Source organism: Chenopodium album, chromosome 1, assembly GCF_948465745.1.
Source record: "Chenopodium album chromosome 1, dcCheAlbu1.1, whole genome shotgun sequence".
Taxonomy (NCBI): domain Eukaryota; kingdom Viridiplantae; phylum Streptophyta; class Magnoliopsida; order Caryophyllales; family Amaranthaceae; genus Chenopodium; species Chenopodium album.
The window spans coordinates 22,898,829-22,915,796 of record NC_137834.1 but is presented as its reverse complement, the minus strand read 5'-3'; the positions used below and the strand labels follow the sequence as shown (position 1 = coordinate 22,915,796).

General features: G+C 36.6%; 1 protein-coding gene across 1 annotated transcript; it reads left to right on the top strand.

Moving 5' to 3' along the window:
* The first annotated feature begins 9,586 nt into the window (after positions 1-9,586).
* LOC145642664 (zinc finger protein CONSTANS-LIKE 14-like) lies at positions 9,587-13,574 on the top strand. Its single transcript, XM_081693845.1, has 4 exons — positions 9,587-10,150; positions 11,917-12,114; positions 12,651-12,895; positions 12,986-13,574. The coding sequence occupies exons 1-4, from the start codon at positions 9,650-9,652 to the stop codon at positions 13,086-13,088; spliced, it is 1,047 nt and encodes a 348-aa protein (XP_081549971.1). The 5' UTR covers positions 9,587-9,649; the 3' UTR covers positions 13,089-13,574.
* Positions 13,575-16,968: the final 3,394 nt, after the last annotated feature.

The window sequence follows — 16,968 nt, the reverse complement described above, 5'->3', positions numbered from 1 at the left end:
GGACATGGTACGATCAACAATGGGTCTTAGTGATATTCCTATCTCTTTCTGGGGACACGCACTTCTAATCGCGGCACTAACACTAAATCGTGCTCCATCAAAAGCTGTAGAAAAGACTCCATAAGAGCTATGAACGAAGAAACCTCAAAGGTTGTCTTTTCTCAAGATATGGGGATGCGAAGCATATGTCAAGAAATTAATTTCTGACAAACTTCACCCCAAATCTGACACGGTTTTCCTTGTGGGCTACCCAAAAGAAACCAAAGAGTATTACTTCTACAATAAATCCGAGAACAAAGTGTTTGTTGCTCGCGATCGTGTCTTTTTGGAGAAGGAACACCTTTCCAAAATGACAAATGGGAGTAAAATCGAACTCGATCAAGTTCGAGAAGGTGAGAAATAAAATCAAATTGAAAGTCAAAGTGTTCAAATAGCATCTGTTGACGCTGGTCAAAATGTACAAAGCAAATGCTCAGCCCGTTACCCTACGTAGGTTGTAGAGGCCAAGGTCTCAAACTGATAGGTATCTTGGTGTTGTATTAACCGAGAATCAGGACATCCTGGTAGTGCATGGAGATGAACCAATAACCTACAAGAAAGCGATGACAAGCACCGACTCTGCTAAATGGAAGAGGCCATGAGATTTGAAATGGATTCCATGTTTGAAAATCAAGTCTGGGACTTGGTTGACTCACCCAAACGTTACACACCTATCGGATGTAAGTGGATTTTCAAATTGAAAACCGACAAAGATGGAAATGTATTCATTTACAAACCATGACTGGTAGCAAAAGGTTACAGGAAAATTCATTGTATTGATTACGATGATACCTTTTCTCCGGTCCCAATGCTTAAATCCGATCGGATCATCCTAGCGATTGGTGCATATTACAATTATGAGATATGGCAGATGGATGTCAAAACTGCCTTCCTCAATGGAATTTTGGAAGAAATTGTGTACATGACACAGCCTAAAGGTTTTGTTGACCAAAACAATGCTGGGAAAGTGTGCAAGCTTAAAAATTCCATTTATGGACTAAAGCAAGCTAGCAAAAGTTGGAATCTGCAATTCGATGAAGCCATCAGTAAGTTTGGTTTTATAAAAAATCTAGATGAATCTTGTGTTTACAAGAAGGTCAGTGGGAGTGACATGTCCCTCCTAGTCTTATATGTCGATGACATATTGGTCATTGGAAACAATATTCCGATGTTAGAGTCTGTAAAGGCCTGGCTTGAAAATGTTTTTCAATGAAAGACTTGGGAAAGGCTCGATACATATTGGACATCAAGATCTATAGGGGCAGATCTAAGAGGATGATTGGATTGAGCCAGAGTACTTACATATATAAGGTATTGGCTTGATTCAACATGCAGGAGGCCAAGAGAGGTCACCTACCCATGTCACATGGCATAACTCTATGTAAGAAGCAGTGTCCGAAGACACCTGATGAGCGGCAAAGGATGAATCAGATTCCATATTCTTCGCTTATTGGATCGATCATGTTTGCCATGATATGTACTAAGCCAGATGTATCGTATGCCTTGAGTGCTACGAGCCGATACCAATCAGATCTAGAAGAGGCGCATTGAACTGCGTCCAAGAGGCCAAGAATATCCTAAAGTACCTGAAAGGAACAAGGATAAATTCCTGGTATTTGGTGGCTCAGAAGAATAAGTTGTTGAAGGTTATACCGACGCAAGCTTCCAAATAGACAGAGACGATTTCAAATCACAGTTTGGATATGTGTTTTATCTAAATGAAGGAGCGTATAGTTGGAAGAGTGCCAAGCAGAGCACAATTTCATATTCTACAACTAAAGTCGAATACTTGTCAGCTGCTGAAGCGGCTAAGGAGGCAGTTTGGATTTAAGTTCGTTGGTGAACTTGATGTTGTACCCTCTATCAAGGGTCCAATAGAGGCCAATATCCCTCTATTGTGACAATAATGGAGCTATTTCTCAGGCCATAGAGCCATGGGAACATTAGAAAGTCAAACATGTCAAGCGGCAATTTCACATGATAAGAGAATAGAAATCAAAGGGTGAAATCAAAATTGTTAAAGTTGGAACGGATGAGAATGTAGCCGATCAACTTACTAAACCTCTACCTCAAGTGAAGCATAACAAGCACATTGAGGCAATGGGAATCAGGCACGTTGAAGATTGGCTTTGACTTCCCTGTTTAGTGTTTTAATTAATTTTGAACATTTTAAGGTAAGACACTAAGATGAACCATTCAGGCTTTGGAGTAATTTAATTTCATGTAATTTTATACCCTTAGCATCGGAATGCCCCGAGAAAACCGAGTACTAGGGGCACTTGGTATAGCATGGTGGCTAGCATGAGCACCAAACCAAGCCTAGGCTGGCTGGTTGGTGCTGCGGCATGCTAGCGCACCACTGCTAGCATGTGAGGGCAACAGAAACATCAAGCTAGCAGTGCTAGATATCTAATAGCGCGCTAGCGTGCTAACACTGCTAGTAGTGTGGCGCACAGTGCCCTCGGCCAGGAGCACTGCCGCATATGTGTGCGTCCAACAGCAGGCTTAGCCGCACGTGAACATGGGCAACGGGCTGTGCCGTGCCGCGGTGGGGGTCGTGCCGTGCCGTGCCTGAAATTGGCACACCCCAGCCCACGTGCCTTGCGGGCCGTGCCGTGCCGGGCCGCGGGCCAAACCGTGCCACTTTATAAATGAAAAAAAACGAATTAAACGATATATATTTTTTTAGTACAACTTAATATATGTGATTAATTTATGTTTATGTTAATGTTAATATATTTTGTTTAGATTTTTTGAACAACTTTATTTTAATTTAGGTTATATAAATTATTTATCTAATTAATAATTATGTTTAAGTTTATATAAACAAATAAAAACAATTTTATTAATTTAGCAAAAAACAACAATGCATATAATAAAAAATGATACGAGTGCGATAATCCGAAAACACAAAAAATTGAAGAATAACTTATTTTATTATATGACAGTAGCCGGTACGAATGTACGATAATTCAATAATACAAAATAATTAATGATAATTAAAAATCGTACAATAGTGTATGAATAACTTCATTTATTATACGGAATACGAAGTTCGATAATACAAAAATTATACAATAGTGTATAATGTAAATATGTAATCATGTAATTATTATTGGTCGTCTTCGTCGTCGCCTTCATCATCATCTTCGTCTTCGTCTTCGTCTCCTTGAGGTTCAAGTTCATCGGCCAATTGAGTTGATTGAGAAGTATGAGAACTAAAAGAAGTCGACGTTCTTTCATCGTCGTCGTCGTTTTGTGCATAAGTACGATCTTGAGAACGAGTTTTAACATCCAACCAATCCTTGAAGCAAACACACATTTCAAGTGTTTCGGGTTTTAGTCTTGTTCTTCTATTGTCTAAAACTCGTCCCGACGCACTAAAAGCTCTTTCGGAGGCAACGGAGGAGACTTGGATAGCAAAAATATCACGAGCTATTGCCGACAAAATTGGATTTTTCACGGTTTGTGATTTCCACCAATCAAGGATGTCGAGGCCAAACTTCTCTTCATCGTCCATGCCTTTCATGAAGTCGTAACTTAGGTACATTTGCAACTCCGAAAAATCGCTTTGTGTTCTCTTACTTGATGATGATTCCGTACCTGAAAACTTGGACATCATGTTAGCAGCTTGTGCAAATAAACCTTTGGCCCGTTTACTTACATTTTTGGATGTTTGAGAAGGGGGAAATCGAGACACGGTTCCATATTTACTTTCATAAACTCTATATAAAGAAAAAAAATCATTAGTCACCTTATTTTTAAAAGTTTCAACATCATCTTCAAAATTCATGTTACTATAATAAATATCAATTAATAAAAAAGTGTCATCATATTTTTTCCTAGGATCTAAAATAGAATCAAAAATATAAATCATAGGAATATCGGTGTAATATTTACGCCATTTTTCCTCCATGGATGGAAGATATCCACGATAATCATGTTGTGATCGGTGTTCCGCAAAAAGTTGTGCAAGTAAACATGCATTGCTATGAAAAGAATGAGAACAAGGATTATATACAGAAGAAAAACAATGTGTCATACCATATAGTAATTGTAAAAACTGCATATAATTTTCACAATTAACCCAATCATCTTCTAGTAAAGCACATTGTGGAAATTTCATATTATAAAAAAGTGTTAAATGAACCTTGTACTCGATTGCCCGACTCAACATTTCATAGGTGGAGTTCCACCTAGTTGGACAATCCGGTGCTATTTTTATGGTCTTTATCCGTTGTTGCCTGCAAAAACCTTTCCATTCTTGATATCTCAAGTTAGAGCTATTAATAGACATAATAGCATTCCTTATTTTGTGATAAAATGGACCAATTGCTTGTGTTCCATCCTTCACACACAAGTTAAGAACATGACAAATGCATCTAACATGAAGTGCATCTCCATCTAATATAACATCGGTCAATTGGGATTGACCAAATTCGCACTATATGTCATAGAAGTTGCATTATCGAAATTCATAGACATGATTTTATCCCTAAGACTATATGCATCAATGGCTTCCATTAAATGATGTGAAGTGTTAAGACCGGTATGAGGGTATTCAAGCATTTTGAAATGAATGATGCGTTTTTGTAACAACCACTCATTATCTAACCAATGACAAGTAATACATAAATATTGAAGTCCGTATCCACCATCCCATGCATCGGCGGTTAAAGAAACTCTACTAGGAAGATTAGCCAATTCATTTACTGATTTCAATTTATACTCTAGATAATCCTTCATGACAGCAGATCGAACGGTTTTTCGGGAGATTTTTTTGTGTTTTGGTTGTAGTGCTCGGTTAATGTAGTTGTTGAAGGCATCATTTTTCGGCGAAAAGAAAAGGTTGTTCGGCATGTACAATCATTCTCCCAAGTTCATCCCTATCTCTCTCGTAATTGTAAATGAAGCCTTGTGGATGGAATTGAGAAATTTTGGGTTGGGTTGGATCACTACATGGTCCACCACATTTTTTTGAATGTCTACTAAGGTGTCCCGTCCCTCCCTTGGTATCGGCCGAGAAAATTTTACCACAAGTCCGACACTTGGCTTTTTGTCCATTTTTACTCAATTGATAATGTGACCAAACTTCACTCTTTCGTTTGGTTTGAGCAAAATCCTCTTCGGTACACCACTCTAATATGTTAGGATTTTGGGTGTTGGGCATTTGGGTGGATGGTTCACTCGACCCGGAGGCTTGTGTTTGGCTACCTTGGGAAGGAGGAGGAAAAGGAAATTCATGTTGTGATCCGTATAAATGAGGTGAGAATTGGGTTTGTTGAAATTGGGTCCAAGGTGGGCCGTCGTGTCGTGCCGAGCCCGTTCCGCCCGAGTGCCGGCACGGCCCGTGCCCATCCTTAGCCGCACGCACCAAGCGCCAGCAAGGCTGCTTGGGTGCCAAGGCATGGGCTACCATATGGCAGCCATTCATTGGAGCCGGGAGATGTGAGGGGCGGTTTTTGGGAGCCTTGGGGAGCAAGTTTTTAGTCCCTCCCTCCCCTTGTGGTCCTTACCTTACCTATCCTCTTAGAATGCCACTTGTTGATTAATTAGTTGTTTGCTATTTTCTTTTATTTTTGATTTAAAAATAAAAAGGGAATATTGATTTCTCCAACTCTTTCACATTGATAGGAGAGTGGAATTCTGTCATGACATTCTCTATAAAATACCCACCTTGGAATTTGGAGAAAGTCGCTCGAGTAGGAACTCAATAAGGCATCTCCACTTGAGAGAAAACCTTTAAGTTCATATAATACTCGAGTAGTGTTTGGTTCGACTTGGCTAAACTCCAAGTAAGAGACCGGTCGGGGTCGAGTTGCGGATGGATACTGTAGGAGGTCTCTGCGTTTGCAAGACTTGACTTTGAAGTAAGAGTCAAGCACACGGCAAGGGTAAGATTGTCTTTTCTCTCTTTCTAGCTTGTTATTTATGTCATTTTAAATTAGTTATATTAATTGTGAGCGGGTCATGGGGTCAGGTTTTGTTCCGCGGTGAGTTGGACTCATTGAAACCCAACAAATTAAAGTTAAAATTAAAAATCCTAAACCAATTTAACAAACCAAGAATTAAAACAATAGCTTAAACATTACCTAATTAAGTAAGAAATTATGTTGAATTGCTCCAATTATTTTTTCTCTTGGTTTTATGAATGAGGTTGGAGGGAAAATAAATGAAAGAGGAGAGAATTGAGTGGAAAATTATAGGAATGGGCCCTACAAACGACTCAATTGGACGAAAACCGTTTATGAGTAGCGCTAGACAAGCTTTTGCCATCTTACGGGTAGTTCTAAACAAAATTTTTAAAAAACAAGTAGTTGTTCACAAAACACCCTATCTTTAGGGTGATTCTACACAAAATTCCCTAAAATTGTAGCATACTTATTTAATATAAAACATCACTAATCAACTATGAAATCATATCTAAATCATCAAGAACCTTTTTCCTTTTATGGGTAATCAAACCCCTAACATAATAATTAAAAAGTAGTGTGTGTAATTAAATTCCAGCATCAATTGAGGGCTTAAAACTCATTAAAAATATGTTTTAATAATTAATTTAACAACCACAACAACCTAGAATCAAACCCTATCATAAACATTAAATCCCCAGATAATAGGGTTTGTAAATTTGGGTTTTAAATCAAATTATAGGAATAAACAACAAAATCAATTACCAAAAAATAACACCAAAATATAATTAAAATCATGCTTTTAATTTATCAAAACAAGGTTAGAAATTAAATTAGGACAAATAGTTTTTTGTTTTCTTAATATTGAAACCGCAAGGGAAGAGAGAAAGGTGGTGTACGGCTAGGCTGTCGGTGCTGCCGCTAGTCGCTGGTAGTTGGTGGTGGCGCTGGTGACACATGGAAGAGAAGAGAAGAGAGGCGTGGGAAAAAGGGAGGAGAAAAAATAGAGCAAAAAAGTAGATAAACAAGAGGAAAAGTTTGGGGTTTTGTAAAATCTGACAATTTGATTATTGAGTGTGAAATCCTTGAGTTTTTGGGTATTTATATCACACTTTTACAAAAAAAACACACTTATTTACAAAACTTTCATTACTAATCTTATTCCTCCTTAAATTTTCCTTTGGTTAGTGGCGGCGCCGATGGCACTTGGGAAGAGAAGAAAGAGGCATGGGAAAAAGGGAGGAGAAAAAAGAGGAAAAAGGAGAGAAAAACAAGAGGAAAAGTTTTGAGTTTTGTAAAATTTGACAATTTGATTCTTGAGTGTGAAATCCTTGAGTTTTTGGGTATTTATATCCCCTTTTAAAAACAAAAACATTTATTTACAAAACTGCCATTTTTAATTTTATTGCTCCTTGAATTTTCCTTTGAGGCTAAGACCTCGTTCACATCACCTTATTTTTGCTGAACTGAAATTATTTTTACTGAACCACAATTATATTTGCTGAACTTAAATAATTTTTACTGAACTGAAATTATTTTTGCTGAACTAAAATTATTTTTTACTGATTTACTGTTAGAATTATTCTTTAAGAAAACTGAATTTTACTGAATTGAAATTATTTTTATTGAACTGAACTTATTTTTACTAAAATGGAATTATTTTTACTTAATATTAATTTTTTATGGTGAAGTGAATAGGGCCTAAAATGAGCCCTTATAATCTTTTTGTTTCCTAACAATTTAGTCTAATACTTTTATTGATGTTGAACCAATTTAAAACACTTTATTGCCCCAATTAATGACTCATATTATTTTATACGCAATTATTTTAATTTAATCAATTCATTCATTTAAAATGAAATGGATCATTTTAATTTATAAATAAAATAAAATAATTAGTATATATAATTTTATAAAAATACAAAGTATTACAATTAGCCACCACCTACACTAGTGGCCTCCCCACCCTACCGCCTCCTCAGCCCCAAAACGCCGGAGACAACCCTTTCCTTCCCTTCTAGGGATGTAAGTGGGGCGGGTCAAGTAGGAGACCCGCCCCAGTGGGGTGGGGATGGGTCTCGGTTAGGCGGGTGGTGGGGCGGGGATGGGGATAAAAACCATACCCGCCATGGGTGATGGGGCGGGGACAGATTTTAAGTCCCCATCCTCTCCCCGCCCCGCCCCACTTCGTACCAGCCCCATCCCCACCTCATACCACGTCTATATATTTTTAAAAGCAAAATTATATACTTTTATACTATTTTATAAAATAATTATGTGAAATAAAATATTGATTATAATACTTTGTACTACACTTATATTATAAACAAAAATGTGTATAATATTAAGAATGTTTTATTATTATAATCCGTACGGAGTATTAATCTTGTAGGATTGTGTATTTGAGAGACGAAGATTAGGTGGGTCTTGGGTGGGGATTAGAAGGGTCTTTGGTGGGGATGGATATCCAAGTGGAGGGTGGGGCGGGGATAATTTTAGAGTTGTACCCACCGGGGCGGGGAAGGGAATGAATATTGGACCCGCCGTGGGGATGGGGATGGGGATGAAAACATTAGGTGGGGATGGGGATGGGAAGGCTAACATCCGCCCCGACTCGCCCCATTGACATCCTTATTCCCTTCCCCCAAAATGACCCCCTTCCTTCCCCCACCTAGCCTCCATAATTCGTTGGCAGTTAGGGAGGAGAGATAACCAATAAAATAGTGTGAGTTTTTATTTGTTTGCAACCTAATACCACCTCATAATCAAATGACTACATAAAGAAGGGACGCATCTCACGCATGTTCATGGTTCATAAATTTGAGGTTAAATATTACTTCTCTCTATTTTCAGATGATGATCCATCTTGGCTTTTGCACTAATTGTATATACTAATTTGATCTACATTTGTGCTTTATACATAAGAGTCATATCATTTTAATGTATATTTTTTGAATAACAAATTTCTAAAACTTATTCTTTTCGTTTTTAACAACCAACTAAAGATATTATGAATCAAAATTTCACATTGACAATCATAAGGGGCAAATTAGGACATCCTTGTAAAGCTTAACCATGCATCTACAGTCTCTTCTATCTTGATAGCTCATCTATTCCAAAGGTTGGCTTACAAAGTTACAACTATTTCACCCAACCCAACTAATTGAGTAATTGAACCTAACACTTGCAAGAACCAAAGCCATTTGGAGTACCTAAGAAACAAAGACACACACTAACACAAAGAGATATTTTCCATTTATAACACAGATTTTTATGATATTATTGGATTGCGACCTCATGACTTATCAACTTTCTTTCCCACTAAAAACTAAAATACACTAAAAAACAACAAAAATAATCTTAAATGAATAATTTCACAGTCAACCACGTATACTCAGAAATTAACAGATATTTATGCCACTTTTCACATGCCAGGTTGGCAAAAAAGTGCAAATAATTTAAGAAATTAGGCCCTACAAAACCAAACTTTTCTTAATTTTCTTAAATTTAAATATCCAAAAAATCATTTTCAATTATTTATTTTATTGATTTTTTTCCCCAAATGTCACGTCTCCTGAAACTGGCCCATGCTTATCATGTGCCCGCCCTTCTTTCATTTCCATTCTTCAAAATTTTCCCTTCTCTCTCTTAAAAAAAAATCACAACTCAACTTTCTCTCTCTAAAAAAAAATACAACTATGAAGCTAGAAGAATGCGATTATTGCAGCAAAAACGCCGCCGTTTTATTCTGCGAAGCAGATTCTGCCAATCTCTGCTTACTTTGCGACAGAGAAATCCACTCCGCGAATTCCCTTTCCCTTAAACATCTCAGAATACCCGGGTTCGGAACACCCGACCCGAATTCCGAACCAAAATCCGCCATTGATGGACTTCCAACAGCTATTGAGCTTGCACCCATTTGGGGTATTAGCGATTTAGTTGTTCCTTGTTTGGGCGATGAAGAAAAGGATGCCGTTGTTAAACAATTGATGACTTTGAGTAAGTGGGATTTGGAGGAAAGAGAAAATAATAGTTCGGAGTTTGGTCCGGATACTCCGAGCCTAGAAACGGGTGATGGGTCGGATATGTTAATGCATAATATGCCCTTTACTTCTTTGTTGATGAAAGAAGGTGAACGAACTTTTGCTGAAGATAGAGATTTTTTGTGGGATTTTGAGCCTGATTATCAACCTCCTCAGGTTTAAATTTTATTTAATTTTATCTATTATTTTTTATTATTTTATTTGAATTACTGCTTTTTTTTTTTTTTTTTAATTTTTTTTTTATGTTATTATTATATTTGGTTGATGGTGTCTTTTGCTTAAAAGTCGGTTCAAGTTGTGATTATTATTATTATAATATATGATTGTTTTGATTTGTTAGATATTATCCTGGTTGTTATTTTTATATTAAATGGTATACTTTTTGTTGTTATTGTTGTTGATTCTGAGTGGTTTGTAACTTTGTTAGTCATATCAAGAAGATATTTTTAATTCGTATAGTTTAAACTGATGCTTAACAGTGTTAGCTTAATATTCTCACCTTTCCTTTGTGTTCTTCCTAAATAAAATCCGAGGGCAGTGGTTGTTGAATTAAGGTTGTACGCAAGATTTGTGTTTATGGCGGCTATATAGTAACTAGTAATACCATCTTTACATACTACCTCTATTTCATATTATTTGCAACGATAAGATATTTTTCCTCTTTATTTTATTTATGTCAAATCGTTACAAATAATATGAAACGGCGGTATTAGTTAAAGTAACCAAGGATTTGTTACTGTAACTATGTAAGTCTAAAGTCTTAAGGGGGGTTGGTTGGTGGTGGTTGGTTGTTAATTAAGGTTGTACGCATAATTAATATCTAAGAGACTGAAAGAGTTTGTGCTTTACGGCGGGGCCAACCTGGCTGTTCTTCATTGCTTCAATGGAGGACTAAAGAACTGATTAATAGCATTTAGAGCTGTAAAATGTTATTTGTCATGTCTAAATGGTTGTCCAAAGCACTCTTCATGCAAATTGGGTGTTTTGTAATTGATGTAAGAATTTGAAGGACTAAATTCGGAATTTGTTAAAAATGAAACTTAAAATTGCCTGCTAGCCCCTGGCGGTATGAGTTTAAGGGTAACAATATATTAGGTGAATTGAAGATTTTATTTGCAATGAAGTGAGATATGTTGGTTATTGATGACTATGGAATTATTTGCTGTTTTTGCTCTTGCACTCCTATATCGCTGCCCTTGTGCTATAAAATGCTTATTTAGGAAGTGAATATGCAGTAGAAGTAAGCTTAAGAAAGTGATGAGTAGAAGATGACTAGATGCTGTGTAAGATTTAGAGAGTGTTGACATGAGTTGGGTCTTTGATCTAGTCTCTTATAACATGTTTGATATTAGATTTTGCTTTATGTTCCAACCAATTTCAGTTTTCTGTTTTCTGTTTTAAGCTTTTTAAAGATATAGGTTGTAAACCTGTAATCGGACTTAGATTACTCATATTTATACTGATCATGTAATATTTGAAATTTACAAAAGAATATAGCAAGTAGTATTATTTTTCAAAAACTTCTTTTCTACTCGATAACTTTTTTATTGAAAGAAAACTCTCAACGACAAAGTGGCCGTTGTTTTCCTAATTTTATTTAATTAAATTTGCTGCTTGCTGGATGCTTGCGTAGTTGTGTGTATCCATTAACTCCGAGCTTGTCAATTTCTTGGCTGCAGTACCTTTTACTCCTTATGTCTTATGTAGCGAGTTGAGAGTTTTACATTTATGTCTTATGTAGCAAGTTGAGAGTTTTACTCCTTATGTCTTATGTAGCAAGTTGAGAGTAGAATAGTAGATAATGTACTTAAAAAGTGTATTAAACATTTGATCTTTCAATCTTTTGTTGTGTGATCCATAACTGACCTCCAAATAATGAATACTCTTGCTAATGCTTCTCTTTATATTTGAATGTGGCTAAGGACTGGGATGGTCAATGGGGAGGACCAATGGATTTTGAAGAACCTTCATGCACGTCAACTGGGGTACCAGAAGATATGTCTGAAATGCAATGCTCAAGAAATCTCGAAGGTTCTCAGTCAACTGGAGTACCAGAAGATGTGTCCGAGATGGCAGAGATGCAAAGCTCAAGAAATCTTAAAGGCTCTCAATCAAGAGATGTAAGTGAATCTAAATACACCAGTACTATATTGAAACTATTCAAATTAAGTGTGGATCTTACTTTTTTACACAGGCTGTAAACTAAAATTTGGTGTTTACAGAAATTTTCTTGTGCTGAAAGTATGTTAAATTGTTTCTCTCTTCTTCACTTCCTGTCACCTATTTTATGTAAATAGGTTTCTCTTCTGCACTTCTTGCCTCCAATTTTTAATTTTAAGAGTGGACAGTTGCGTTAAGTAACAGCAAACAGTAAATTTAGTAAGAGCTTTAATGTTTGATTGAGTTGTTAGCAACATGGTACCTGAATTATTGGTGGGCGACCTCAGAAGTCAGAAATATGATCTTCAACAAGGTTTGGCATATATAGATCTATGTTGGAAGCTAGGTCATGAATCATAGTTCTGGACCTCAGGTGGGGCGGGGTGCATGATTCGAGTCTAATTGCTCTGTTGTATGAATTCCTTGTATCATGACTATCACATTGTAAGATTGGCAATAGTTGATTAATAGATTTGTTTTGATCAAAACTTTGCAGGATGGCACAAATCAGATGATGGACAGTGAAGTTTACTTAACAGTAGATAACTGCAGTGTACCAGTTGTTGGAGCATCTTCTGATGCTAAAGTAATTAAACCTGAGATGATTGATGGGGAGCACAATATGCAGTTCATGGAGTGGCCTTACTGGAGGAAACCGATGAACACAGCTGATGTGGAACAGCTTGCAGAGAATCGAGGGAAAGCTATGCTACGCTACAAGGAAAAGAAGAAATCGCGAAGGCAATTAAATATCATAAATTCTGATTATATATTCCTTTTATATTTCACACTTATCATTCAATGCTTATACTGGCAAAATCTCATGAACAGATATGACAAACACATTCGATACGAATCAAGGAAGGCTAGAGCTGATAATCGACAACGAGTGAAGGGTCGATTTGTCAAGGCGAATGAGTCACCTGAAATATGAACTGGCAGCTGATTGCCCTCGTTACTCTCTTCTTCGTGTATGTAACTGTGTATGCGGTCATTTGGTTGGACATAGGAAGTCACGCTGTCCCAGAATTTATAATTCCTAGGAAGTATGGAATATTGTTTGGATGATTACAGGAAGCTCCATTAACCCGGGAAGACTTAGCAGTAACTTTCCTATGTGGAAAATTGAACTTCCTGTATTTTTGTCAACCAAACATCTCCCAGTTTTCTACTTCCCATGTTCTTCCTATGTAAATTTGTCTCAACTGAATGGCCGCCGTAACTATGCTGACTTAGTATGTATATATTTATATTCATGTAAACCAGCTTTCCTGTCGACAATAGATGTCTGACTGAAGTATTATATTCCCCCTATTTTCTGTGAGAAGGATAGATTCATCTCTAATTTTTTTACTAACGCGGTTATTGGAGGACTGTTTTGGGAATATGAATGAGAATGGCATATCCTAAATTCCTGGTCCATTGTTGTTGGTCTGAAGATTCATGGTATTTGCAAAATGTATGGAGATTCAATATTTATGCTTTTGCTTATGTTGGAATTCAGATACTCTTGAGTCTTGACAGTCTGATTCTGACATGCCGAAACCAGTCTATTCTTGTTTTCTTCCATCAACTATGTATAAGAATGCACTTGTACCTTGACATAATTTTATTCATTGCATTACTTGATATGGGAATAGGCTAAAACTGCACCGAAATCAGTTTCCAGCAACCTTGACTTAAATTATTCACTGCATTCCTTGATGAGGCAAGTCGAAACTATGCCAAAATCAGTTTCTAGCAATCAGTTTCCAAAAAAAAAAAAAAAAAAAAAAAAAAAAGGTTTCTAGCAATTACTGGCAAACATAGTATATATGGATCTCTGATATGACAAGCTTACATAAACTTTACTCCTTTCGTTCCAAATAACTTGCTTGGTTGCTTTTTGCTTATATTTTCTCACAATCTAAAAGAGTAGATAGTTAAATGTCAGAAAAAAGGAAAAGTTGATACAAAAATGGACCGATTAATTTGGAAATTTTGGAGTAAATGAGTGTCTATTAAAGGACTGAATCTTGAAAGTTGCATATCTACTATTACTAAAATAGAAGTTGCTGACATTACCATTGTCCACGTGTCCCATTTTCAATAAAAAAATTTCCCGCCTAAATGCAAAGATGATGTCATCTTTCCTTTTTTTCGGGGGAAATTATCAATGATACACCCGAGCTTTTGACTTTTCTCAATGGTACCATTACTATGTTTTTTATTATCAACGGTACACCCAAGGTTCCGACTTATTAACTAGTGTGATTAGGCTGTTAATGAAACGTTAATAACATTCTAATTATACAGATTTAGGTCATTAAATGCATAAAATGTCTAAAATACCCCCTTTTTAAAAAACACCTCATATATCCTCCTGCCATAATTAATCCCTTCCCCTGGTATTTATGTTGATTGGACTTCCCATCTTCTGCATTCACCTCTGTTTCAATCATCTCTCTTGCGTCTGAATTAGAGAACAAGAAAGTCAGGGTGTTTTGCGCAAGAAATCTTTCAATTACTAGCGGAGAAAAGAAGGATAAGTGTGGATCATCAGGTATGTATCACTTCCACTGTTAAATAAACGCAAAAAGGTTGTATGTTGTTTTATTTCGAGTGTATATGTTGAGTAATTGTTTTACATATTTGCGAAATTCTGTGAATTTCATGATTATGCGAATTATGTTCAACAATTTTGATTATCTTGCAATGTTTAGTGTAATTATGTGCATGAATTATGCGATTTGGGTTAATTTTAGGTAGATCATGCGATGTTTGTTTAATTTTGGTATAATTATGCGAATTGGTTGAATTGTGGTATGGATTATGCGATTTGGTTGAATTTTGGTATAAGTGATGAGTATTTTGTTGGAATTACAATGCTTGACTGCTGCTGGAGGTTTTGTGGATGTGTTAGGTATTTTAGTTAACTGCATGGTGCTACTTTTGTTTAAATTTTGGTGCATGTATGTTGAAATATTTTAGATTTTTTTTTTGTAATTTTGCAAAATGAGTGATGATAAAAAAAGTGTTGAGATTTTAGTACAAGGGTCATGATATTGACATTGAAGTATATGTTGATATGTGTAACATAATGGATTTGTGTATTGAATTTGAAGATCGATTACGTAGTTTGGATCCTCCAGTAGATATTGTGAACCCAACCTTTAATTATGCCTATAGAAATAAACATTGGCCTATTAGAGATGATGATGGCTTAATTAGGTTATTTAGAACTTTCCCTAAAGACCCCATAATATGCATCTTGGTTGGCACTGATAAGGAACCAGATTTTATCAATGACTTAGTAATTGAGTTCAGGAACAAACAAGCTGCTGCAGGTTGTCACCCAGCTCCTCCTCCTCATCTTCCTCCCCCACCACCACCTCCATCATCACCTAATAATCAACATCAACTACCACCTTCTGTACCGAAATCAATAGTTTATAAACTAACACCTAGGAGGAATAGCAATCCTAAATCCATTTCACTTGATGACCTACCAATAGAGGAAAATGATCCTTATATTGGCAATGATTATACTTGGCCAGAACTACAAGCAGAATTTGAGGATTAGAGTGCTAAGGAAACTAGTGAGGAGTACACTAAAGGTAGGAAAGCCTTTGAAAATCTTTAGAGAAGATATATAACTCTAAAGGGAAAAAGGGGAAGTCTAGTAAGGGGCAATCAAGTAAGGGGAAGTCCAGTAAGGGGCAGTCAATTAAGGGGAAGGCACCATGTAAGACAGGGGCCGGAGAGAAATTACCCCCTTCTCCTATCTCTCCAAATACAACATTTAAATCCTTACCCTTTAGGAGAAGCCCTAGATTCTCCCCCATTGAAACAATTCAGCAAAACGATTCTGCTTCCCAACCTACTGAGATTGACCTTAATGCTAAAAAGCCAACTTCATCCTCTGTATTTAATAGAAGAATTCCTAGAAGCACAGCCTTCAGGAAGGGTATTAAGAAGCAACCTGTTAATACATTGAGTGAGGTTCAGCCTGCTAATGTTAGTGTTAGGAGGAAGTTGTGTTTTAATTCTGGTGGGGATGATGATGATTATGATGATGATGAGAGTGGTGATGACTATGTTTCATCAGGGGTAAATGAGGGTTCAAATTCTGATGGTGAGGTAATACCTACAGATCCAGTTTATGCAGATGAATTGGAGGGAGTAAAGCAAGTTCCTAAGGTGAAGGATAACTGGAAACCTTCTCAATGGTATGGTTTCATAGATGATGATAATGATGATGATTATTTTCAGCATTTGTATAAAAATGGAAAGTTGTATGAGGAAAGGGATTTCGGCAAAATAGAGTTAAGGCCTTGGATGATATTCACTGACAAGATAAATTTGAAGGACACTATTAAGGATTATGCAGTTCAAGAGGGGTTTGCTATTAATGTTGAGGCTGAAGACAACAGAAGATACACTATTATTTGCTACTCTGAGGCTTATGGTTGGCGGCTGCATGCTAGCAAATTGCCTGATGGTAGAACCTGGGATATTAAGAAGATATGACCCAATGTTCATACTTGCAGGGGGTTAGAGACATATAACCCTATAAGTAATGTGAAATGGGCAGCTAATAAAGTGATGGAGGACATTAGAGCTAATCCTAACATTCCAGGAAAGGCTTTAAATGAATTGTTGTTTATGAGATTTGGTGTTTTTATGAAGCAGGCTACTCTATAAAGGTTGAAGAATTATGTCATTAATATGTTGTTTGGGGGACATGATGAGTCCTATGCTAAGTTGCCAGTGTATGCTGAAGTTGTGAAATATACTAACCCAGAATCAAAAGCATTTGTTGCTTGGACTCAGAC